The sequence below is a fragment of the Zalophus californianus genome, chromosome 8, assembly GCF_009762305.2.
Source record: "Zalophus californianus isolate mZalCal1 chromosome 8, mZalCal1.pri.v2, whole genome shotgun sequence".
Lineage (NCBI taxonomy): Eukaryota > Metazoa > Chordata > Mammalia > Carnivora > Otariidae > Zalophus > Zalophus californianus.
The window spans coordinates 106,081,962-106,109,532 of record NC_045602.1 but is presented as its reverse complement, the minus strand read 5'-3'; the positions used below and the strand labels follow the sequence as shown (position 1 = coordinate 106,109,532).

At 39.8% G+C, this 27,571-nt stretch overlaps 1 protein-coding gene across 7 annotated transcripts in view; it reads left to right on the top strand.

Annotated features, from left to right (window-relative positions):
- PLCB1 (phospholipase C beta 1) overlaps positions 1–27,571 on the top strand; it is a 714,547-nt gene that overhangs the window by 208,537 nt on the left and 478,439 nt on the right. For all 7 annotated transcript variants that reach the window (XM_027621223.2, XM_027621225.2, XM_027621224.2 and 4 more), the window contains exon 3: positions 24,625–24,693. In XM_027621223.2, coding sequence (XP_027477024.1) covers positions 24,625–24,693 — 69 coding nt within the window. The remainder of the gene's footprint in view (positions 1–24,624; positions 24,694–27,571) is intronic.

Genomic DNA, 27,571 nt, shown 5'->3' with positions numbered 1-27,571 from the left:
GTCAGCCCTTCTTAAACCTGAGCATGCATCAAAATGTCCTAGGGCTTGCTAAAAACACAGATTTCCGGGCCCTGCTACGAGACATTCTGATTTAGTAGATCTTGGATGGAGCCCAGGAATTTGCATTTCTAACGAAGTTCCCCAGCGATGCTGATACTGCTGGTCTGGGACCCACACTTTGAGAACCACTGTTCTAGATCATTGTAGGAGCCCCTGACTTGTCTTTCTGTGCCCTCTACTTTGTTATTTCCCTACCACCAGAATTACCCTTAAAATTCTTAAGATGATAATTTTGTATATTTTCTTCTTGTTTACAAAACTGTGTAGTGACTGGCAATGGGCCATTTAATACACTTCTAGACTCTGATGTATTGTGACACATGGTTAGAAATAAGCATCCCTTAGACAATTTTTCAGGGACCTGTCTCTGTAATGGCTATGAGATATAGGCTACCTAGCGCACTTTTATCTGTATTTACCAGCGCCTTAAGTGGTTCTTTATTTCAGGGACTTATGCAGACCACAAAAACTTTTGTTGAGAAGGAATAAACATCCATTACAGAATGGCGTTACCAGCGTTTTAGCGATCCATAACTAAGACATAATATCAACCTGGAACCCATCATGCTATACAGCAGAATCCCGCCATCAACCGTCATGTGCAATGTCTTGAGAAACTCGCCAGTGTCAGCAAGAGAAGCTGCCCTATTCTGTTCTGACCTGTACCTGTCCTTGCTCTGCTATAGTTTTGCTTATTGTTTGCTGGGAGACCCATGCCATTTCCTTTCTGGGCTGCTAGATGCAAGGGTTATTTGTTGCTTCTGCTGTTTGTTTTGTTGCGGGGATTTGGATCCTAATTCTTTTTCTTTGCATTTGTAAATACTCCAAGTGCTGTCCATAAAGAGGCTTGACTGGCCTCCAGGACACATTGCCAAATGCTGGCTTCCAGTTTTGCTAACTGATCCGGGAGATGGATTCTGTGGGTGTGTTTGGTCTCACAGTTTGTGCCAAGTGGGCACGATGTCCTTAGCCCACCTTTTTTTGCACACAAGTACCGAAGGCAACCTATTACCCCTCTCCCTTGGTTGGGAACAGTCACATTTTTTATGGAGTCTGAGCTAAAATTTGATTTCCTCATTGCACTGTGCTCTGGCTTTACTGTGTAAACCCACTTCCATTGCTGTTTTGCCATTTCATGCCCAGGTTCTTCTAAGCCCCTTGTGGCCTCGGTCTTCCTTTCCAGCCTCAGCTCCTGGCACTGTGGTGCTTCTAGTCCAGCCACTCCCCAAGAAGTCAGAAACTTGTGTGCCTCTCTATTTCTCCTTACTTAGTTCCCTTCCCAAAATGTCCTCTCTGCGGTGTCTCCTCTCCTGGTCCCCATTCCCACCCGGTTACGCCCACACAGGCAGTCTTACCCAGGTCTTGAACTGAATCTTGTTGAGCCCAGTGAAAATCAGGTGGTGGGTCCCCAAAAGGCAATGGACTGCTCTAACTTGTCTCGGTGTTTTGTTTTTTTGTTTTTTGTTTTTTGTTTTTGTCTGGTTTTCAGAGGAATGTGTGTGAGGGAGGAAGGAGGTATTTGCTGCAGGCAAATGTTTGAACTTTCAGGCCGACTTAGGGGGAGAAGCATATGAGGGTTGGTAAATGCAGGCACAGTCGATGCAGAGTTGGCATGCTGAAAGGAATGTTTGCCCCTAATGATCTCTGCTTGCTTTTTGTAAGTAAGACCTGAAGCCATTAAAAGTAGAAAACTACTCTAACCAAACTGACATTTATTTATTTTTTTTTTTAGTATACTTGGTACATAGTATACTCACTCTCCATATTTTTAGAGTTTTTGAAAAGTCGATTCAAAACTGTCAGAGTCAGCTCTGCCTTCACTGTTCACTACCCTTCAGTAGAAAAAAGGAAGAGCTGGGCTGTTTGTCTTGGGTTTTTATGCATTGAGAAGGATTTGAAATGGATTACGGTTTGAAACTTTAGTTCCTTTTACTTTTTCTTATCTGTTAGGTTTTCACCCATAGGTATCCTTGAGAGATATTATCTGTCATTTGTGTCAGGGGACAAGGCACCATTTAAAACCGTGATGTTCTCAGCGATCACTGCTGAATGTCCGTACACCTAAAAGGGAGCTAAAAATTCATCAAGCCTGATGTGTAAAAATAACTGATTCTTAATTATGAGCCTATTCATGAACGGCAGCTTCCCTCTTCAGGACTATGAAATCCAGAGTCTTGAGGAGCAATGATGTCAGTCACCTGACCAGACCACCTTTGGGGTCAGGGTACCCCACCCCTGCTGTGACAGGTGCTGGCACGGGTCCTGGGTATTGGAGGATGTTCAGCAGCACCCCTGCCCTCCACCCGCTAGATGCCAGTAACACCCCATCAAAGTGATGACCAAAATGTCTCCCGACTCTGCCAAATGCCCAAGGCTGGAGGGAAAAGCTCTGGCAGCAAAATGGCTCCCTACAAAGAACCACTGGTCTATTGAGAAAGTGGGATGGGCGAAAGCCAGGACTCTCACTGAAACTTGTCCAAGCACAAAGGAGCGTAGAAGTATTCTACAGAATAGAGACTGCATTCTTTTCATGATATCACCCCCCCCAATTTCAGCCAAACTTTTATAGTGAAGAGTTCCTCAAGCATCTAAAATGGCAAAAGAGAAGATGCCATGGTTTCATTTTGGAAGAGTTCAGTGAGGTTAAGAGTGATCCTCTTATAAAGCAGGGAGGCCGAGGACATGCATGTTTTACATCAGACTGTGGCAAGATACAAAATTTTAAAGCAGGTTTAATGGTGTTCAAGGCTTCTGTTATCTGTTCAAAAGAAAATTATTTATTTATTTTTAAAGATTTTATTTATTTATTTGAAGAGGAACGAGAGAGAGAGAGAGAGAGAGCACGAGCTGGGGGAGCGGCAGGCAGAGGGAGAGGGAGAAGCAGGCTCCCCACGGAGCAGGGAGCTTGATGCGGGGCTCGATCCCAGGACCCTGGGATCATGACCTAAGCTGAAGGCAGACGCTTAACTGTCTGAGCCACCCAGGCACCCCAGAAAGTAATTTATTTAATATAACTTCCTGGTATTATAAAGATGGAAATAGGAACACTATTCACAACGTTACCCCCAAACATAGCCCTGACTAGACTAATTTTAACTTTTTCCTACTGACAAATTTCACCCTTCCAGTGTTCTTCCTCAATTTTGCCTGCCTGTGCAGCTCACTCCTTCATATTTGTCCGTGATAGAAGGCCTAAGATAAAGATAATTAAACCAATCTGATTTTCAAGGTTTGAATAATTAATAACTATGATTTTGGCATTTTAAGAATGTTATGCTGACCTCGTTCTTTGCTCAGTGATGAAAATTAAATGCAAGAGATGTGCATCAGAGCAAGACCCTTAGCCAGATAAAGACTTCATTTATAATGTTTCCTAACGTTCTCTTCTTTTTAGTTCGTACAGCCCACATTGAGCCTTTTCCCAAAGTAATCATTAGTTATTATTTGAACTATTAAATACACACCTCCTTAAGCAGGTATTGGGTTGTTACATTAATCAAGGTAGTGACAAGCACGATTTAGTCCCGGAACTTTTAATCTGCCTTAAAGTAAAACTAATGTTCACTTTTAAATGAGCTGTTAAACAAATCCACTGACTTTTGGGGGTGAAAACATTCTCTTGTCCCAGGAGCTCAAATTGCGTTCTACAGTTACCTGTGACTCGCACTTAGAGGTGTGCTCCTTCTCCCCAAGAGAAGAGCAACAGTAGTAGTCATGCCCCTGAAGGCTTCTTCAGTTCCAAAAGGCAATATCCTTCCTCTCCAGAAGAAATCAGAGATAGGACAGGCATCTTCTGGACCAGAACTCGAGAAGAAAATGCTCAGCTAAGCTAGGTAGAGAGCTAGCTAGCTAGAGAAATAGAAGAAAGATACAGAATTGCAGGAAAAAAAGGAATTTTAAAGTGTTTGTGGGGTGGAGGAGAGATGACTGTAAACAAAGCCAAGAACTAAATATAGAAACTATGGAAATAAATAGCCCATGCTCCCTGGATAGCCTAAGCTTTGATGCTAAGCAGAAAAGCAGCTCCAAAAGGGTTCCCTGTAAAGCTATAAACAGGAAAGAATTAAGAATATGCTGATTGACGAGAAACAAATATGGTTTACCTCTGGATTTTGCTATTTATGGAATAAAAGGCAAGAATGTCAGAGCAAGCATTTTGTATAATTAAAATTCTGGAGTGTAGGGAGGGAAAAAGGCATGGAGTCCACTGTCTCGAAATGTCTACTACATAATTCGCTGCCACCTTTAAAAGGGCAGGTACCTTATACTAATCATGCTTGCTAATTAGTAAAGAAACCTTGGACATGAGCTCTGATGAAGCAGGACTGAAATCAAACCAGAAGGCTGATGAGAGCATGAAGGGAGAATCTAATTGGAGCTAGATGATATGTCTAAAGTACACTTTCATGTGTGTTTTTCTTTTTCATTTTCTTGGATCAGTATTCATGGAAATTTCCATGAATCAGGTGACACTGGGCACGTAATGGACAGAGGTCTTAGTTTATTTGCTGTCAACTTGAGAATGTGGCTATATTAGGGGAGTTGAAATGGTCCAAAAATGTGAGTGGAGTGGTCCATCAAAATATTGTTCTACCTCCTGTTTCTTTTAGAAATGCTTACTATGTTACTATTAGAATGGATGGATTTAGACCTTAAAGTTAAGAGAAAACACAAGAATGATGAATTGTTAAAGTTAAGTTTCAATTTAATTCTATGAAGAGACATCTATGAAATATCAGGTTTGCTATAATTTCAAGTAGTTGGAAGACAAAAAGGACCCGGCTCTTGAAGAAGCTCAGTGGTAAGATGGTAAATCACTCCACAGGAGAAAAAAGATGGGGAGGCTCTTGGGAGGAGATGTGGCTGTAGACACTGTAAGTTTCTGTTGAAGGAGAGATGTGTGTCGTTGTGACTGAGCGATAATGTTCTGAAGCAGACCACAAAGCATTCCCAAAGAGAGGGAGAATTATTAGTACTCCACTGCCTTTCAGCAAATGCTCATCTGATTACTATTGAACGTAGAAGTCCTGGTGATACACACTTACACGGAAAGAATGTTCTTCCTCTAGATGGAGGAAGCCTGCTAGCAATTGATCTAGTATCTGGTCTCCCTGTACACTTCCCAGCTTCCCTTTCAGCTAGGTGTGTCTGGAAGACTAAATTCTAGCCAAGAGGTGGAAACAGAAATCCGTGAGGCTTCCCGAACATTTTCTTAGAGGGAAGGGCATGCGTGTCTTCAATCTTCCTTCTCTTCTATCATCAATATGAACTGTATTTGAACAGCCATCTCTACCATGAGGGAGAAACCACATGCTGAGGATTGAGAAACTGCCCCATGAGTAAATGGTTGGACCCAATCAGCCTTGTCATGCAGCCCTGCCCAGCCTGGACTCCTACCTCTGGGTTTTTTGTTTTGTTTTGTTTTGTTTTAATCTGAGAGAGAAATAAGTCTTCATCCTGTCTAAACTACTGTTATTGTGGCCTTTTTTTCTTTTTTTTACTTATACCTGAATATAAATTGTTACTGATGCACATTGACTATGGTTATAAGTAGGATTAAAAGATATTGAATTAATATTTAGAAAGTTATATGATTTTCCCAGTCTGTGCTAAAATGATGGCAATGTCTTTGCTTAAAAACAGATATCAATCAGCCAAATGTATTTGAATGTGTATGGATTGCAAAGAAGCATGAAATGGAATTTTGAGCCTCAAGTGATTTTCTGTAAAGTGAAAAACTAAGACATTAAAAAATGTGCATACACACACACATTCACATACATGCATTTATATACACACATACATACATGCAAAACAATGTAGAACATTCCACTGTGTAGCAGTTCAATCCAATAGAACCAGTGGAGCAAGGAGCAAAAGATTAACACACACAATAAAATCCTCAGCAGCTCAGCGGATGCTGCTCAAAGAGACTGGGGAGCCTTGGCAGAGAATTAGGTTTTGAAGATGAGAATGAAAGATTAGACAGGTGACAAGAAGGGGAAATGGGATACAGTGAATATATTGTCAACAAAATGGAAGAATTTTAGTTTATCTCAATATGACATATTTACAGTCAAAATTCTGGTGAAAGGATCTTTTGCTAATGCTCATTTCTCTCAGTTGGTCTTGATGGAATTCATGAGCTGCCATGAGAGACCACACTGTTCCTCTGGTGGCATTTTCAGGAAAACTGTGCAATTAGGATCTGATTTTTTTCTATGAAGAATCCTTATTGTGTCTATATCAACTTGCAATTCTGTGGTCAAGAGATGAGGGAATGATTGCAGTGTGGTGACTGTGTCTGGGAAGGAAGAAACTCGACAGAACGCTTTGGTTATTGTTGGAACACTTTGGTTATTGTCAGCTGCCTTGCTGGTGGAAGTTGGAAAGTTAGAGCATTCAAGAAGGTGAGGTGAGAGGACCTAAGATAAGAGGGAGAAATGTGACAAGGAGGTTTAGTAGAACCAGGTGGAAGATCAGTACTCTGGGGAAAAAAGATGGAGGTTGCAATGGGCTGTGGGAGAAGTACCAAACACTCTCCAGTTGACGAGGAAGAGAATCAGTGAATCAAAAAGAAACATATGAAACCTAGAAATAAAATTGTCTTTATCTCATGATGACAAGACACGTTGTGTTGGAAACCCCAAAGAATCTACCAAAAAAATCCTGTCTAGAGCAAATAAATCTCCAGAGAGATTGTAGGATATAATGTCAATGTATAAAAGTCAATTGCCTTTCTATATTCCAGCAATGCTCAACTGGAACTTGACACTTAAAAAAGAAACACCATTCATAATCATACCAACATTGAAATGCTTAAGATTAAGTCTAACAAAATATGTCGAGGATCTTGCACATAAACAACCACAAAACACTGATGAAACAAAGTCAGAGAAGATCTAATGATGATCTTTCTGATGAAAAAGTCAAATAAATTGGGAGATATTTTCTGCTCATGGATGGAAAGGTTCAGTATGGTAAAGATGTCAGTTCTTCCCAAATGAACTATAGATTCAGTGCAGTCCCAATTAAAATCTTAGAAAACTTAAAAAAAATCAACACACTTAAAAAAATTATGTGGAAATGCAAAGAACTGAGAATAGCCAACACAATACTGAAAAGGAAGAACAAAGTTGGAGAACTTCCACTATCTGATTTTGAGACTTAGTATAAAGCCACAGTAATCAACACACTTGTATTCGTGAATGCTTGCTGTAACTTTAATTATATTCTAAGTCAGAGAACTGGGTTAAGCCAGGTGTGTTGAGATATCACCATCCACAGTCATTTAGGGTTTCAGTTTTACCATCTACAAAATGGAGATAAAATTAATTCTCACAGTTTTTCCCCTTTTTAAACTTTCCATGTATGTATTTTTAGGGTTATCTAGAGAAACAGAACTATTTGTCTATCTTACAAAGAATTGGCTCACGTACTTATGGAGGCTGAGAAATCCCAGAGTCTACTCTCCAGTCCAAAGTCCTGAGAACCAAGGGAGCTGATGGTATAAGACACAGTCTGAGACCAGGAGATTGTTGTCCTAACTCAAAGAGTCAGGCAGAGAATGAATTTTTCCTTTCTCTGCCTTTTTGTTTGATTCAGGCTCTCAATGGATTGGATAATGAACACCCACATTGGGGAGAACAATCTGCTTTTCTCAGACAATGGATTCAAATGCCAATCTCATTCAGAAATACCCTCACAGACATACTCAAGAAATAATGTTTGGCCAAATATCTGGATACCCTGTGGCCTGGTCAAGTTGACACATAAAAATATGCATCACGAGTGAAATAAGTCAATCAGAGAAAGACATGTATCATATGACCTCACTGATATGAGGAATTCTTAATCTCAGGAAACAAACTGAGGGTTGCTGGAGTGGTGGGGGGTGGGAGGGATGGGGTGGCTGGGTGATAGACAGTGGGGAGGGTATGTGCTATGGTGAGCGCTGTGAATTGTGTAAGACTGTTGAGTCACAGATCTGTACCTCTGAAACAAATAATGCAATATATGTTAAGAAAAAAAAAGAAGAAGAAGAAGATAGCAGAAGGGGAAGAATGAAGGGGAGTAAATCGGAGGGGGAGATGAACCATGAGAGACGATGGACTCTGAAAAACAAACTGAGGGTTCTAGAGGGGAGGGGGGTGGGGGGATGGGTTAGCCTGGTGATGGGTATTAAAGAGGGCACGTTCTGCATGGAACACTGGGTGTTATGCACAAACAATGACTCATGGAACACTACATCAAAAACTAATGATGTGATGTATGGTGATTAACATAACAATAAAAAATTTAAAGAACTCAAAAAAAAGCATGCATCACAATGTGCCTGTGATGTTTTATGTTCTGAGACAGTGGAATTTGGCCTTTAAAAAAAAAGCCCTATATTAACTGGCGTATACTGTTATAAAACATAAACTCCAGAATTTCAATGTCTTAACACAGGTAATATGGAACTGTTGGGGTTCAGAGAGGATGGTCAAAAAAGAATTCATGAGATGTCTTCAGTGCAAAAAGGTGGTTTTATTAAAGCATAGGGACAGGCAGGACCCGTGGGCAGAAAGGGCTTCACTGGGGTTGTGAAGAGTGGCAGATAATATACTCTCAAGTTGAGAGGGGGATAGCATAAGTCTCTAAGGAATTTGGACACAAGGACTCCAGGACCTTGAGGGGCTACCTGTCATTAGGAAAAGGTCATTTACTACTGTCTTGTAAAACTTAGTCATGAGACCCTTCAGATATCTATTGGTGGGCCATCTGCTTGGAGGATGAATACTAACATAGATTTTGGGGGATAGAGATAAAGGAAGTTTCCACAGGAATTTTTATAAGTTAAAGTAGACTTACAGGATCCTGGAGGTTGGGATATGTTAAGCTGATTGCCTTTAGGCCTTAGCAAAGTTTTAACAAAGGTTAGCAAAGTATTAACATCGAGGCAGTTGATTTCCTAAAGGAAGGTCACTCTGCTGGTCTCCAGGACTTGTCAATGGGCTGTAAGTTGTAAGGAAGGGTAATTTTTTCCTTTGCCTTTGTTCCCCAAATCAACAAGTATTTCTCATTCCCGTAAGAGTCCAGTGTGTGTGTTGCTGGTCTAAAGATGGCTTTCTTTTACATGGTAATTCAGGGACCTACGCTTTGTCCAATATAGTGGTTCCAATATTTCTTAGGGTCTCTTTGAGCACTATGTAAAGGAAGAAGGGGAGAGAAAAAGACTTGGAAATGACCCTCATCTCTTCCATTTACATTCCATTTGTGAGAACTAGTCATAGGACCCTTTATATGAAAGGGGTGCTGTGCGTTGTGATTCATGATTAGGTGGTGATTTTCTGCCGTTCTCTACGCTGTAAGGCAAAGTGCAAAATTTGGTGGAGTTAGCCACCTCTGCTAAGGTCTGCAGCCTGTTAATGCTGACGTGCACAAACCCACTCACCTGTGTAGAGAAAAGAGTACCATTGTAATACAGTCCTCCTTGGTGATCACTAAGTGTAATGATGACATTGGCCCCTTAGGTTTGTATGCCCTTTAAATGGTTTAATAATAATTTCATCAGAAAATGTTTTTAAAGCACTTGGGAATGCTTATATATTATCAAAATAATATTAAGAAAATCACCAGTTACATACAGTCACAGGATTCAATGCTCTCTCATGTAACAAAAAACCTCTTAATGCTCTATTTTTCTTTTTAACTTTAAAAATAGAATTGCAAAATAGATAGGAGATAAAGTGAGAGCCATCATGTCTGTAATTAATTTTTCCTTGTATTTGCGCTGGTATATTCTCTTTCCTCTTCTTTTCTCCCTTAGTCTCTTAATTTTCCATAATTAACATATTTTCTTTAAAAATAGCATCTGATAGTCATAAAAATCAAAAAAATTTTTAAATAGGAAGATATACTCCTTCTGGGGGCATTAATGTAAATCTGACTGTTTACAAGTTAAGGGAACTATTTAGAACCAGAAAGCCTGGTATTTCTTTCCAAATGCTCTTTGTTATGAATCTCTAAGTGTCCATTCCTGTGGTCCTCAAACTTCAGAGTATATCAGAATCACCTGGAGAGTTTATGACAACAGACATTGCTAGGTTGCCCCTCCAGAATTTCCAACTCAGTAAGTCTGGGATGGGGCCCAGGAATTTGTGTTTCTAACAAGTTCCCAGGTGATGCTGCTGCTCTTCTAGAGATCCTACTTTGAGAACCACTGATGATTCTATCAAGTAATACCAATGATAAAGGTATTACATCCAGGCAGTTTCTCAAAGGTTGGACTATTTGATGTGTCCCAGCTTTTATACTAAAAAAAAAAAAAAATAATAATGCCGAAAGACATAAAGTGCTTAAGACTCAAGTTAATTTAATTCCATAATCATAAGGCAGAATAATAGCAACTTTAGTACGTGGAGACTTCTGTACTTAATTTTGACTGACCCACATAGAGCAAGTGTGATTCATTTGACTCAAAATTGAAAAACCCAAATAACCTAGGTTGTGAAACACAGTAGGTGTTTATAATGGCGCCTAAAGGGAAACAGATTGCTTATTTGAGTGGTAGGAGGGATTAGGCCAAAGGTATACAGGGAATAAGTTGCTCAGACATTGAGGAAAGAAGCAAGACAATTACAAAAACTTCACGGACAAACAAGGTAGAATATTTTCACTAAGTGTGTATCCAGGATCTGAGCTATACAGATTTAAGAATTTTGTCCTAAGTATTTACCTACTTACAGAGGAAGTAATTCTGAGGCAGATTTATTTTTGGGGTTTACTTTTATCTAAGTGGGAAGAAATATATTGTGCAATAATGAACAAACGGTCTGTCCCTTGAATGTTCAATGCTTATGTTAAGGATTCACGAGTCATTTATTTGGAAAGATTATATACCCAGGGAGAGTGAATCTCATCAAAATTGAGGCTTCATAGGAGATTATGAAATTCAGTTGTTCTAGACTCTAGAGAATAAAGTAATTTATCATAGGGGCGCCTGAGTGGCTCAGTCAGTTAAGCGTCTGCCTTTGGCTCAGTTCATGATCCCAGGGTCCTGGGATTGAGCCCTGCATCGGGCTCCCTGCTCAGCAGGAAGCCTGCTTCTCCCTCTTCCTCTGCCTGCTGTTCCCACTGCTTGTGCTCTCTCTCTCTTTGTCAAATAAATAAATAAAGTCTTTAAAAAATAAAGTAATTTATCATAAAATGAATGTTGTGGATTGAAAGAACAAAAGTTACAGTGGATTCCATTTTGAAAGTATGAAGCCTCCCTGGAATGAGTACACAGGACTCACTTCAAAAGACAAATATTGGTGTTGATCGATAATGTGATTCTTTGAGGAGATGACCTGGAATGAGACGCCTCCTACACCGGGAAGGTAATACTCAAGCAGCAGAGGAAGCTAATGATATTTCGTCTATTTTGCTCTTGATGAAGAATTCTAATACGATTATTTTTTTTTCTGAACTCCATTTACAGAGGAGGCATTAAATATGAGAATGTCTTTTTTTTAAAAGACTTTATATATTTTGAAGGGGAGAGAGCAAGAGAGAGCAAGAGTGCAAGAGCATGGAGAGGGAGAAGCAGACTCCCCACTGAGCAGGGAGCCAGGCCTGGGGCTCCATCCCAGGGCTGTGGGATCATGACCTGAACCGAAGGCAGACGCTTAACCAACTGAGCCACCCAGGCGTCCCCAAACGTGAGAATATCTTGATTTGAAGGAAGAAGAAGACACAAAGAAATTCTGCCCAGCATTTTGCCAAAGACAGTTTTATTTGAGAGCAGTTCCACTCTGAATTGCTCCTTATTTGATTGCCCAACTTAATATTTCAGAAAAGTTTTCCAAGAACTGGCTTTTGTGGTTGTCTCTCTTGGCACCATTCTATTGGCTTCTGTGTTTTTTTCAGCGTTCTGCCTTGAGAAGGTGAAGTTCATGTGTAAGCATGCGCAGAAACCCATGGTCAGCGTCCTCAGTTTTTCAGGGAATCATGTCACAACTGCCACCATCATCAAGCAGCAGCCTCAGCAGCAACCCCCAGGAGGTAGAAGGAAGGGAGGTGGCCCAGGGGCCCTTCTGTTTCTTTCCCTCCTTCCGCATTTACCCTGTCTGGGCTCCTCCTTCCTGCCCTAACTGCATCCAGGAATGGCCAGCCTATGAGATGACCCCAGTGTATCAGCTTTCCTTGTGCTCTAGGGCCGTAAGCTTGCTAGCTAGGAGAGATGGCATGCCCTTTGTTCCCTCTTTACCCACCTTGCTCTTGTTCTTTTCCCTCCCTCGCCCTACCCTCCCTTCCTCCCTAGCTTTCTTTCCAGAAATATTTTTGATATCTACTAGAAAAGTATACACTATTACAGAAAAACATATCTTCCAACTGTTTTTGCTTTAGTTGTTTGCATTAACTGAGAAACTGCTTAATTCATGTACTTTTGTTTTCAGGCTGCTGTGTTATTCAATTTATACTTTGGTCTCTTTGTCGCCAGCACTAACGTTCTCTTTCCTTAACTCTGTCTTTGCTTATTCTCGTTTCCAATTTCTAGTCACTGAATTTTTGAAAGATTCTATACTTCCCACCAGTGGATAGAAATAAGCTGCACTGTGTTGCCACTTTGCAACCTTTTTAATGAAGGTAGTAAGTGGTTGATTTTCTCAGGGAATTTCTTGTGAAAGTCAGGACAAAGATGTGTTGGAAGGAGGTAAATGTCTTTTATTAGTTAGCCTTCTTTGTTCGGTTTCTGCCTACTGTTCTGAAGCTGAAATTGGAGTAAACAAAAGGCCTTGTAAAAGCGTTTTTACAGGATATTTTCTTTCTCATTGTTATGTAGTGTGAATTTGAAACATATAGCTATATTGCTTCACTGTTCCCATTTTGGTTCCAAGCTCAAGAATTCCAACAAGATCATTTATTCAGACTTCCACTTGACAAGTAGCCCACTGCCCATCTCCCAGATCTGTCCAGATCTTAATCTGGTAACTTAAAATCTTGCACTCTCTCTTTAAAACATTTCACTTTTTAATGAATGTATAGAAAGGTCATATTAACTACCAAAGTCTTATTTCTGTACCTACAATTTTAAGTCGCAATTTCATCTCTCTCTTCTAAATCTGTGCGAACTCTGAGTTATCCCAAGATTCCTGGTGAGTAAGCCTTCTGTAGTCACTTGTTCTTGAATTTTAGCCTTGCAGTAAATGTTAGTTTGATCTCTTAATGATTACCAGGTCTTTTCTTCCCTTCTTTCTACAGGTCTCTCCTCTCAAGAACTGTGACTCCTCAGTTTTACAGTCTTCCCATGTGTTGTTTTTCTTTCTTTCTTTCTTTTTTAAAAGTTTTATTTCTTTTAGAGAGAGAGTGAGCGAACAAGGGAGTGCGGGGAGGGGCAGAGGGAGAGGGAGAGATAAACTTTAGCAGACTCCTTGCTGAGTTTGGAGCCCAACGCAGGGCTTGATCTCACGACGCTGAGATCCTGACCTGAACCGAAACCAAGAGTCAGACACCCAGGTGCCCCAGCCCATGCGTTGTCTTTCAGATCTGCCCTATCCCACTCTGGATCTGACCCCGATTGCCTTTCACTTACTCCCTTCCATTCACAGAGAGATGGTAATACTAAATTAATGCTGTTTGTGAAAATGCCTAGAAGAGTGATGTTATTTCTATAAAATCTTCGTAAAGAGTCATCTTTATTCATTTTTAAGTAAAGTTTTGATGAACTTATGAAATTAATCCTTTTTATTCATCTTTGGAGTAAAGTTTGTATGTTCCCTTAGGGATAGATTTAAAAAAATAAGCTGGAGTAATAGGTGGTTGAAACTGGAATAAATCTTAACCAAAAAGAAAGTGACCTAAAATATAGAGGATAAGAACATATTTCTTTTTAGCTCTGAATATGACAAAAATGAACTCTGGTTTGGGAATTAGGTAAGCTGATGCTTTTTATAGTTTTTCTTCATTTTTTTTTCAGGAAGAAATATTTCTTCTTTAGAATCAGGCACTGCCTCTTGATTATGATGTGATGTGACAAAGCTTTTGAGAAAATTATTTGCACATTAGGTTAGATGGTATATACTCATGCATGCCTGTTTCCCAGGAAATGGTTAAAGTATTTTAAAACCTGATTAATAATAATGCAGGATAAAATACAGTGTACAGTGACTGAGAACTCTCTGGAAGAACGCTCATTTAGTGCATTGATCATAATGATTATGACTATTTTCACAGAAAATTTAAGAATGCCAGAAATCTCCAGAAATCTATCAAAAGCCAAAGAAAAGGATTTAGATAAAAATGTGATTTTTAAAAATAGTTTGTATGGGATTCAGAATATTTTTCGGATTACCATGATTTTCCAAGTTGATTATTTGCAAATGATAGCTGTCTTGGGTCACATTCTCCAAACAGACCCAAAGACAAGTGGTTGTTTGCAAGAGCTTTATTAAGGAGGAGCTCCTAGGACACAAGTGTCAGAGAATGAGGGAAACAGGACAGTCAAGAGGAAGAAGCCAACCAATAGTGAGGTTTGAGGTGAAGTCCCTGCCTCAACACGGCAGGTTGCTCTGCTCCAAGGCAAGGTTGATGGGCTCTTATGCTCCTGCACCCTAGGCATGATCTGTGAGCATTCTGTGGAGAAATAGTCTCTCAGACACCTCCTGCTCTCTCTGCATCTGGGTAAGTGACTCCATGAGGCCAAAGGTAGTCAAAGGCCATACCTGTCCCTTGTTAGGAGGGAAGCCTGCAAACATGGGGGGATGGATATTTAGCCAATAAAGGGGACCAACAAGGATCTAGGTGGGCATCAGTAGAACTGCTATAGGAGCTTTATGAAAATTTTCTGAGGATCTAGAAAATGAGCCTGGACTTAGTGAACTGTTTCAGTCATTTGTAGTTCTTGATAGGAACAGCTAGCCTTATTTATGTACTTGCATTAGTGTTGAGGTTGATCAACAGTTGAATGGAAAGGAGTTTACTTCTGATGAATTTATAGCACATTAGGCAGGACATTGGGGACGATTTGTTGATCATCTCAGTGAATGGTCTTCTTCTGGGGAAAACACTCCCCATTAGACACATCCAGTCTTTATCCCTACGATTTAGCATGCGAAAGAGCTCAGTTGGATTTCTTTGACTTACCAGAAAACCAAAAGTGATCTGAAGAAGAAAGTCTTCTTTGAAATGAAAAAAAAGTGACATATTATTGCATACTTGTCAACTTAAAATATCTCATTTTGGAAGGTAGATTAACTCCTTGCATATTCAGGATGTCATGTGAGATTAAAAGGTCGTCAAAATCTGTGGTTGCTACTTTTGCTGCATCTCATAAGTTCTGGTATATTGTGTTTTCATCTTCATTTGTCTCAAGATATTTTCTAATTTCCCCTTGATTTCTTCTTTGATCCATTAGTTTTTCAAGAGTGTGCTTTTTAATTTCCATGAATCACAGTTTTTTTAAGCCTTAGACTGTCCTTGATGAAGCAGTAAAAATTCTATTAAATCTTAAAAAAAAAAAAAAAGTCCTGTGGTTAACAGAACATGGGGAGAGGCTTAGCACGATAAAATGCAAACCTTTAGGCAGAAAAATTAATGACATATGTTTGAATAAGAGCTGAAGGAGAGAAGTGAGACTATCTGGGTGGATTTTACAAAATGGCTACCAAGAAAGGCAAGGATGAATGTCATTTTTACATACATCAGAAAATTTGGAAGTCACTAGGCATGCCGTAATAGTATGATTAAAGAGAAAAGAAAATACATTATTTATCAGCCCAGGTATGTCATGCATAGGGTTGAATCAGAATATCTGGAAATAGGCCAAGCATCTTTAGAGCCTCCCCTTGACTTTGTCTAGTTTCTAGGGCCCAATGTGGAAATGACTGCTTCAATCTATAGTGAAATTGATGGTATTGACGGACACAGTGGTCTGAAGAAGACTTTCCTCAATTTTATTATCAGTTCTATAGTTGCTTATATGACTCTGATGTAAAAATTTCTTAAATGGATCTAGGCAGCTTGTCCATTGTCCAGAATGCCCTGCAACAAGCTCTAGCTCTGGTTAATTTGCCTTCTCTATGGGCAGTTGTTGTCTCCATTTAATATCTAGGACAGAATTTCTCAAATGCCACATTGCATCTGCATCACCCCAAAGCTTAATTAAAATACAGATTGTGGGCCCCACCTCAGAGGTTCTGATTCAGCCAGTCTATGGTGGGACCTGAGAATTTGTGTTTTTCATATATTCCAAGGTGATGTTGATGCTGAAAGTATTGTTCCAGGGACCACGCTTTAAGAACCATTGGTCTAGGGAAATGAAAGAATTTAACTCATAAAGCAGATAGGTGGTATGCTCAAATATTACATTTAGTTGAGGTTAAGGGATCAAAAGTGGCTTTCATTACCAGATAACAAAGCTTAGCTGGCGTCGCTCTTCAACCATAGTGAAATCGGTGTAGACCAGAGATAACATTTTAGATGATTTAAAGGGAAAATCTGGCTACAGTTACATCATCTGGACTTTTCAAGCGGAAACAGCTTGTGTGCCTGATTAATCTATATCATTTCCATATTTCTTTCCAAGTGACTTTTTATGGAGATCAGATTTTATGCTCCCACAAAATATCCACAAAGATAGTTTTAAGTATTTATGAAACTATTTGCCAAATGATGGCTGCTCTTTCTAGTTAATCTGATTAGCCTGAAATGAGGACTTTTGCTGAGCACAGGCATAATAGAAAGCTGTGACAATACAGTCTTTATCATTGTAGTCACAATTAAAAAAATACTCTGAGTCTTTAACAAATGCGATATCATATTTAAACCATAAAAATGTAGTGAATCCCTCTATGCCTGTTAATAAATAAGAACTAGGAAAATAAAATATATCGTTTATAAATACCCAATACACTCCTGCTTTTATTCATCTTTAGAACATACACAGATTTTCCATGGTGATTTTGGAGACTTTTTTCTGTTTTTTATAGTGTCAAACAAATAAGGTTAAAATAAAGCCAGTAAATATTGTTTTAAATTTTACCAGCCTTCATTTAGAATATACTAATGCTCCAGAACCTAGGAATCATGTGTGGCATTTTTCTGCACCCCACCCCCACCCTGACCTCCCTCCTTCCACCTGCCTAGTCATAGATGCATTAGGTTATAAATGCATCAAGTTATAAACATAAATGCTATTAGAATTGTTTTATTAATTTTATGTCCTAAAACAGCTTTGGTGCTATGGGTATAATTATATGTTTACCTGCATTAGCTTTCAACTTACACAACTTTCTGTTATTACATGAACATATAAAAGTTTCCTAGGGAGCTAAAGAAGGAAGGAAGAAGGAAGAAATTTGGCTCTTGCATAACCAGGGGCTTAACTACCTTCCTGGTGATCTACAGAAAAAATTAACTAGATATTTGCCAACATATTTCATGCTGCCTCATGGGGACACAGCTTGTGAAAATCAATGTAACATTCTATTTTATCAAAATATTTTTTTCTTGTACATGAGCAAAAATGTGTTCTTTTTAAAATTTATATCACTCAGTTAATGTTCCTGCTATTTTGTGAATACTGAAAAATAATTCTGTAGAGGAATAATTAGGTCTGGGGGCATGTAGATTCTTTTTCCATTCTTTACTCATTCTCAGTGATACCAGGTAATTGATATGTTTTCTCTTGGACTCAGTTTTCTAACCTGCAATCTGTCCCAACTCCTTAAGTCTGCAATTCCATTAGAGTAATTGTTTCCTGTTGGACATATTCAAAAAAGATGACAGTATTGCAGTCATGTTTATGCTGGGTAGAGTGCCAAGATATGTAACTTCATTTACATCCCTTTTTATAAAGTTCATTAAAATATGGAAACAGTGGGGGGGCAATGTATTTGTTATCTGTTGCTGTAAAGCAAATTACCACGAACTTAGAGGCTGGAAACAACAAACATTTATTATCTCCCAGTTTCATTGGGTCAGCGTCTCACCTGCTTTGCGTCTTACAGGCTGCATTAAAGGTGTCTTCTGGGCTGTGTTCTCATCTGGAGCTGGAGTTCCTCTTCCAAGCTCTTTCAGGTTGTTGCCACAATTCTGTTCTTTGTCACAGTAAGACTGAGGCCCTCACCTCTTAGAGGTCTTCCCTTTTCATAGGCAACACACAACACAGCAGGCAGGTGAGCATCTGCTGCTTCACGTCTCTCACTTCTAGACCCTCTTTTGAGAGGCTCAGCCAGGATACCTCTGTTTGGGTTAAGTTTAAGTCACCTGATTGAAGACTTTAACGACACCCACAAAATCCCTTCACATTTGCCAGGTAAAATAACATCAAGATGGCAGTGATAGTCGATCACAACATTCTGTTGTTAGAAGCAAGTCTGGGGAGCTGACCACACTCAAAGGGTGCGGATCGGACAAGGTCTGGGCACAAGAGTCATGGTGGCCATCTAGCAATCCTGCTTACAACAGGTAGGCAAGATGCTGAGATTTGTGATGCCATTGTACAAATGACCAACAGTTGTCACTCAGCTTTTCCATTAGTTCTCTTGTTTGCACAGTGGAGGCCATAAGACTCATGTCACAGTGGTGTTGTAGGTGATATATGATGAGGTGATATATGCAAATAGTATCTCTTACAATTCCTGCCACCTTGTTGGTTCTCCATTGTGAATGGCCATGATTACTATTGCCGTTGTTATTATGAATTATATTACTTGACTTTGCCTCCTTCCAGGCAGGAAACTTTAATTGAATTGCTATAATTTTTCAGTTTTTATTTATTTGTTGGCTCAAACTATGTCGATAATTATTATACTTCCCATAACACATGAGCTATCTCATTGCCTTTTCTTGATTTCAGATGTTAATCTAATTTTGCATTTAACTGTGACACATAAAAGTGACAATCAGTTTTCTCTAGAAGTGGTCTTTCTTATTTTGGTTTCAAGGTTTTATGAAATGTCTCGAGAGTTTAAGATTTTCAGATGCTTTTCCTTTTGTTCATTTGCATTCCGTGTTCTTCTTCTACATGCGTTACCTGTCCATTTTTGGCTTTTCTACTAGTATCTTTTGCCTTTCACTTGGAATGGGAAATGTTGCAAGCATATGACTTGATATTTGTGCATTAGTCCCTGCTCACTAAGTGGAGATCTTAGTTTGATTTAACAGCAGCCCAGTGAGGAAGGTGCTGTTGGCATCTATTTCTCTATTTGACAGACAAGAATACAAGGCACAGACTTCTGTAGTGATTGGTTTGATGATGCATAGATTACAAATGATAATTCCCAGAAACAAGTTTTCTGCCCCCTAGATTTATGAAATTTTCTCCATTTTAAACTTTGGGTGGTTTAAATAAAGAAATCCAGACGTATCACCTTTCTCTTTTCTCTGCTGTAGTTGGTATTGATGACCCGTGTGCCTCATCTCCATTGGAGTTTCCTACACTAAGCCTCTATTATAGACTTTTGGGGAAGAAGACAAAATTGAAGGCTAGGGAACAAAGGAAACGAGAGTGAGAGAGACTGCAGGGATTTTTTTTTTTTTTTTGAGAGGTACACTAAGCAGTTTTCAGTCCTTCAGAAGTGGGATAAAGTAAAGGAACAAAGAATTGAATCTACTTAATCTGCTTCTCTTTAAATTAAAACCCTTCAGTAAAGGATTCTAAAATAGTTTTTTTCTTTAACATTGGGCATTTTAGGGAGGTTTGACAGTCATATTACAACACATTAATGTCTTCCACTTTTGGTAAATCGAGGTTGAACAACTTAATGAATACACCATATGTGGAGGTGTCCACAATCACCCCACCACCACCCCCCACACACACCCAGCCGTTAATATCTTCCCTGTGAAGTGTTTGTAATTGCTGCTCTGATTATATATTGTGTGAACTCAAAGTACGTTATTATATTGGATGACTAATGGAATTTGGTAACAATGCACAGAAATTGGTATTCTGGAAAAGAGTTGGTTTTTAAATTGTATTCTTTCCTCAGTTTGCAGTGCATTTCATGGCTCATCTACCTCACAGTGGGTTTGTGGCTGATGGATTGAAATCTTTCTGCTGAATAGTAAACATCAGAGATAATTTGGTCTTCCCTTAGCTTTTCTCATCACTCATTCAAAATATCAAAAATAAATCCTTGATTACTGTTAATTCACTTTCATCCATACTGACAAAGGGAGAAGGCACATCCTTCAACACTTCAGTGGATAAATGGGGAAGGGTTCCTGGGAGTGTGGTCTCCAAGCTTTGCAGGGGGGATTGTGTGCCTTGGAAATAAAGGGGGTCTATTAGTTCATTCTTCTTTTACTGGTCAAGGTAGCCTGCAGGCCTTTGGGCACTCCAACCCTCTTTCCATTTTTGGATGGGTTTAGAGGTGAGAGAGAACCAGTTTCCTTCTTTCGTTTTTCTAAGGATGTCTCTAATGTTATTAAGTGTAAAATAAAGGTTATCTAGTATAACATTTTCAGCAAACATAAACTAATGTCAGTGATTGCTTAAATTTGTGAACAGAGATATTTGCTTGTGTAGGGTGAAATTTAATGCTAAGAACACTTATTAGAATCGGTGTTGATGCCATCTGTCATTCAGTGGTTTTTCTTCAATTAAACTGAACTGAAGCCTAGATTATTCACCACTAGGCATGCTTTTGCATTCAGTAGGTAAATATTTTTATTTGACACTTTCCCGTATAAAGAAATGACAGTTGTAGATTCTTCCTAGAACGTATTATAACATATAAGTAATGTATAATTTTATCAATCATATTCACCTAAAAAACCTTATAATACTAACCGCATGAATGAGTGTATATTAGTGCTTGTCAAAGTGTGTTCTATGGACCAGCAGCACCCACATCACCTGAGAGCTTATGAGAGATGCAGAGTCCCAGGCCTATCCCAGTTCTGCTGAACCAGAAACAGATGGATGGCACCCAGCCAGTCTGTGTTTTAAGTTTTCCAGGTGACTCTAATGCAGGCTAAGGTTTGAGAGCCACTGATATAGAAAGTGTTATCATACTCATTTTATAGATGATACAGTTGATGCTTGGTATGGGACCATGATTGGTTGAATATATGATCAGTTAATTTTAGGGCCCTTCCTCGAACCCATGGGGGGCCCTTCCTACTTAAACATCATGTGACCTCCCTCTCTTAAAGAAATGAGTAAAGGAATAGTGAATTCCATAAAGCCGGAAATCAGTATCTCTTCAATGAACCGAGAAAGGGACCATTTCACTGCTTTCTAGTAATGAGAGTGAGTTGTTCAAACTATTTACTTGAGAAAATTAACCTAGAAAAAGTTTTAATGACACAAACAATGTTTTTGTGGTCCTGTGCATTGGGTTCCGCATTTTCTTTTTATTGGAGGAGACAAAATGGGCTATCGTTAAACCCCAGAGGGGAGGCTATTGCATGTTAATAGAAGTGGGAGATACTATTTTAATCATTGCTTTCTACTCCAGTGAGTCCACGGACAGCTTTTCCACCTGGGTCTTTCCCATGCCACATTACCCACGTTGATAGTGCCCTGCGGTGGTTTTTCTGCAAACACAATTTTACACGCAGGCAAAAGAAGTTTCTTAGTCGCTGTGGTATAGGAATGAATCCCCAGGGCAGCTGCCATTAAGTACCCCTCTGTGACTTGGGGAATGAATGTTTCCTCTTGAGTTGAGAGTAGAAAACAGTGTTCATTATCTGTAATGTAAAAGTCTATATAATGACTCCTGCTAAGATCTAGTTCTTTGTGAACTCAATTTGGGTTTTATGTGTATAAACAAATAAGTGAAGTTTAAGTCTGTTGTTTGCTCAACTGGGAGGAACTTCTTTGAAAAGGAAACGTGGCTATAAAATTAGGTGCATGTATTATGTGTGTGTGTGTCTGATTTCTATCCTGCATATATGTAAACATCATGTGACATATATGGAAAAGTATACTACACATAAATGTCAGTGTTTTATGGATAATTATAAAGAGGACACACATGTAATGTCTACCGCGTCCAGAAGTGTTTGTGATAACTCTCCATGCACCCCTGTTGTGTATCTTGAGTGACTTGCAGTTTCCTGCACACAATTCCTGCCTCTGTGCATTTGCACCTACTGTTTCCTCTTCCTGTAACCCTCCTCCCCCCTCAAAACCACAGAATTGTAAGGCTGGCAAACTGTTTCTCATCCTTGTGTATTAGCTGAAAAGATGTCATAGCCCACATCTGCAGTGTACTTTGAAATGTCTCCTTTAGAGTATAATAATTGGCTTTGTGAAGGAGCTGCTCAAAACAGTTGTCTGTTTTCTGTATTTTTGGTGTCATTCCTCAGTACCAAGTGTGCACCTGACATGTTGCAGCATTTGATAAATAATACTCCAGGGAATTGATGACTGGCATTTCCACTTGGATAAACCCCTCAAACCAACATCTCCAAAATGCATCATCATTTTGTCCAAACTTCCAAGTCCCAGTTTGGAATATGGAAACCCTAGGGCTATCCATGTCTTCTGTCTTCCCTTTAGGCAATTCTCCCTCCATATTATGGCTCTCATCTTTCTTCCAGTTACCTACCTAATGAAGGTAGCATCATTTGGTCTCCTGTCTCTCAAATGCCCACTTGCTTCTGGTTTTCTGGATGAAGCTTCTTCAAGCCTGGTTCTCTTCTTGTGTCTGTCCTTCCAACACAAGTTTTGATAGTCTTACTGTAGAGATAAGAAACCCAGACCAGATGTTCCATCTCCTCAAGTCTGAGGACTTTATTGTGCATTTCCCTAAGTGAGGCATTGAGCCCTGCGCTGATGCCATTCTTTTCCAGCGCTCATGAGGTGACCTTCAGTATTGTGGATGGTATGGCCTTAGGGGAACTTTGGCACCAGTTGTTCTGTCCTGCAAGATCTTTGCTGGGTGGCTCCCTGTCACACCCCAGAGTTTGGGAGGATTTCCAGAGTCACACTTGGCAAGAAATGGGTCAAGAGATCCTATAAAATGGGGAAAAGCAAACTTAGATGGCCAGGGCGAGCAAAAGAAAAGAAGGCACTGTTTCTTGACCTGCCTTCACAGAGAAGGTATGCAAGAGCCAGGTGTTGTTGGACCTGCTGTGTGATTGTTGTGCATCCCAGCAGACAGACTCTACCTTCCCCGTGACTGTTATATTGTACTCATGAGATCAACCTTAGGTGGAAGAAATGAACCAGACCATTTTGCATAGAGCATTTGGAACTGGTGGCAGCTGTTTGAAGGAATTGTCTGGGAACCCCAGCTACGAGAACTTGGGGACATTAAGACCTATAAGAAATTACACCCACTCCTGTCCAGAGAGTCTGAGTAGCTGAATAATGATGTAGTGCCTCTTACAAGGAGAAGGGGATTGGATGGCTGCATCCAACTCTCTTGCTGTCAGCATGGGTTGGATGGATGGCTGGAGTCACTTTAAGATAACTGTTCATTGCAGTACAGTTCCATCTCGCTGGTGTAGGGTCTACTGTATAACTCGGTGATGTGGGTGTCACAAACCTCATGGCTCAGTGTTCTAAGAGGGACTCTCAGGGTTTCCATCCTTTTACCTATATCGCCTTCTGGTATCATCTCCCATGACTTTTCTTCATATGTTCTGTGCCCCAGGAATGGAACATTGAATGTTGCCCATGAGAATCCCTTCCCACAGTGCCATTACATCTTCCCTGTGCTCTTTCTTTCTCCTGGATGCCCCTCTATCCCTGTCCTCCTCCCCACCCTTTCTCCCCCGCAATGTTTTCCATCTCTGAACATCTAAAGGCCGTGAATACCTCAAGGTTCTGCCCAAACCTCTAGTCCTTTCTCATCTGGATATTTGCCAATGTTATGCCTTCCAACTCCTCTTCTCCACGCTCAATGACTCTTCCATGGATTTTCTCTGGGACCCTGGGGGAACAACTTTCTTTTCTCTTTTGACCCCCCTAGCAGCTAACTTTAGTTGGCATGAGCACATTCTCCCTTGTCTTATGTATATACATTTCTTTACTCCCCTGTGTGATGGCAGGTCCATCCAGAGGTGCTATCATATTGTATGTATCTTGTATCCTAGAGTAACTTGCATTTTATAGGTGTTCAGTAATATATAATGAATAAATGAAAAGAACCGGGCATAAGATAGGTGTGCTAAAGGCTGGGGAGGGGGCAGGTAGGTGAGGCAGATTTATCTCTTTCCCTTGGCCAGGTGAGCTGATGGGAGCCTCTTCCACCCCCCCTTCCCCAAAACCCCATGCCATTCACATATCCTCACACTAAGACCGACTCTCAGGATTATTTTTTCAACTACAGGACAGGAAGGCCCAGTTCATCATGACTTAGGAATGGCTCATAGTATAGACTGGGGCCCCTAACCATGCCCATTATACTTTCAAAATGTCTTAGAACATATAGTAAACCGAACAGTTAGCAGTTAGCTATCTTGCTGTTTCCATTCCAATTCCATTGGTAAATGATGTGAGAGAAAAAAATATCCTAACTGCAGAGAAATCTCCAGGCAGTTCTCAAGAGAACATTATTTTTTAAAAAGTGATGTCAATGATATAAAACAAAGAAAAGAGATCTGTGTGGATGCTTAACAATTTCACATTTTGCTTTCCAGGAGACGGAGCTGTTAGATCTCAGCCTTGTCAAGGATGCCAGATGTGGGAAGCATGCCAAAGCTCCCAAGGTAGGAAGTGGAGCCTTGTGCCCACACCAGATGCTGCTTTGATTGTTTAGCTGTGTCATGGTATCAATTAATTGCCCCAACTAAAAGTTTCTCTGTTGTTGATGTTGTAAAACACAATAAAACAGCCAGTCCTTCCAGAAGGACTCTATGCCCTAAACATTCCCACTTTTGTTAAAAGAAGGTAACAGGGAGTAAATATATAGGCAGCTGGACATGGGGGCTTGCTGTCTGTCCTCTAATTTTAGTTTTGTTTGAAAAATATATCACAATGCTAGAGTTGCTGGGTAATTCTCAATAGTTAAGATGTGCTTGAAATTACTTGAAACCTTCCTTGAACCTCCTATGCATGCATGAACTAACCTTTAGACATGATGAATAATTATAGTATAATTAGAATAATTAGAATTGTAGTTCTAATACTTTGCAACTGCCATCATTCCATCCATGAAGCCAAAGGCTCTGAAGTCCTTCTATAAATGTCACTAGTGAAGATCTGCAGAACTTTGGGATCGCATCAGTTGTGTGGCCCGTCAATTCGTTTTCGCTTGAAAAACTTACTGCAGACATATTCAAAGCAGTGTTTGCAGTTTATTTATTTTTTGAAGATTGTTTAAAAATGTTGAATAAAGAACATACATACTTTTTTTTTAACTTAGATTCTCTGGTGGAGTCTAGTAACAGAGTGTGTTGACTTGTCATGAAAGTGGGAAACTACTCCTTATTGTATTTAAATCTTAGTATTCTAAATACTTCCTTTCTAGCAGAGATAATATTGTCAAATAGGGAAATACAGGTGCCATTCGGGAACTCCTGCCTCTTACCATAATTGATATAAAACTAGCGATTTTCTATTTGAGTATCTGCCTGCAACTTTTGTTTTATTCTTTAAAAATCAAAATACCTTCCTTGACATTAAAAATGATCTGTTGCTGTGGAGAGGCAGAAAGAGAAAAAAAAATCACCTAGAATGATTTTTCTTCAGATATGTAACAGTGCAATAGTTGTTGGCAAATTCTGCCGTGGAAAAACACCCAAATACTGCCTTTACTGCTGTAGGAATTAAGCCCATCTATAGGAAAATGTGAAAAATAAAAAGACAAAAATCGGAATTACTTTCGCGAAGGTTTCTCTAAGTGTTTTCATGGGCAAACAGTCTCTTATTTGCCTTCACCTCTTAGTAATATAATAGAATTGCAGTTGTTTGGTCTTTTAATTTTGCAGCAAGCTTGTCATTATTAATGCTTCGCTGGTGATTCAGAATTGTTCAGTTTTAGTGTGGGAAAGAAATTTTCTACTTCCCCCCAAAGCGTTCCAGCCAAGTTTCGTGGAAGCCTATTAGTTCCAAGAACTTTTTTGATAACATAGTTATAAAGTTTGCCTTTGAATGCAGGTGTATTGGCCTAACTTGAAATTTCATGATCAATATTGGTTAAGACTGCTGCCTACACGCTGTCAGACCCCCTGTGTCTGCAAGGATCAGAGGCCAAGTCAGCTCTGGGGCTTCTGTCTCTCTCCTTCATTGCAGGACCCAGCCTGCTTATCAGTTCAGTGTTTCATTTATGGATGCCGTGGGATATATATCTATTGAATGATGATAAAGGAACAGAACCAGCGTCTGTTCTGTGCTCAGCTGATAAACCACTATTAGATCCTAAAATACTTTTCTTAAGGACAGAGGTGGGCACTCAGAATACTCTGGCTTTTACTGTTTTGTTTTGTTTTTTCCACCAAAGATTGCTTTCTCTGTGGATTATCCATGTTCTTGGCTTCTTTCCCTTCCGTTCCTTCCTGGTGTTCAAGAACTTCTGTTGACGTTAGTATTTTAAAACCCGGGTTCTGTTGCATCAGGTGTCCTCATGGGCGACATGGTGATCATAATAATGACAACGATAACAGTAATTATAATAGTAATAATAATAATAATAATAAATGGGCACTTCATATCATTGCCATAAGGACTGAATGAAAATTCATTAGCAAATCTTTAGTAGAGGAGTTCTCAAATTTGACTGCTTGTGGAATCACCTGGAGAGCTTTAAAAACCGATGATGCCTGTTTCCTACCCCCAAAGATTCTGGTGTTCCAAGTGTAGTGTGGATTTTTGAAAAGGGCTTTTGAAAAGAAGATTTGCAGCAAAATCTGAGCACCGCTGCCTTATCACTGCTATTTAATAAGCACTCGTTAAATATTAGGCACTGTTGTTGGTGTTATTGTTCTTTTTGTATTTATTATTATTAAAAATTTTCATCAGATTCGCAGGAAGTCAGTTTTTAGTTCACTTAACGTGGAAAAGTTTACGTTGTAAAGAGAGATTGGGGGAGGGGCTGGCCGAAAGGGGCTTTGTGGGTTGACATGCACAAAAGAAGGTGATATTACTATCAGTTTAAAAGTCTTTCAGTTGCAAAAGAAAACCCCGGCTCAAACTGGATAAATAAAAAAAATAGAAATGATTGGAATGCATTGAAAATGCCAATGGAAGTGGGGTGTCCAGGTGAAGGCTCACACACCTGCTCAAAAACTGTCACCAGGAAATACGTATTTCTCTCTCTTGCCAGTCAGTCTGGCTTCCAAGGTACTGGAAGCGATTTTTCTTCCATCCTCAGGATCCCATTGGTGGCCATGCTCTGCTTCCAGCTCCAGGCTTCCCCGAGTAGCAGCAGTTGAATAGGGGAATCAAAAGAGAGACCAGCTTCCTGAATATAACCACCTTGTAGAAGGAGGCCAATGGCCCCGGGGGTGGGGGTGGGGTGGGGGTGGGGGATTTTAAATAAAATAAAAGCAGCAGGACCCAAAGCTTTAGATGAAAAAGTGTCAAGGTAATCAGTATGGAGTGAGAGAAGCATGGAAACTCCGGATGGGTGGGCAATGTAACATGAAG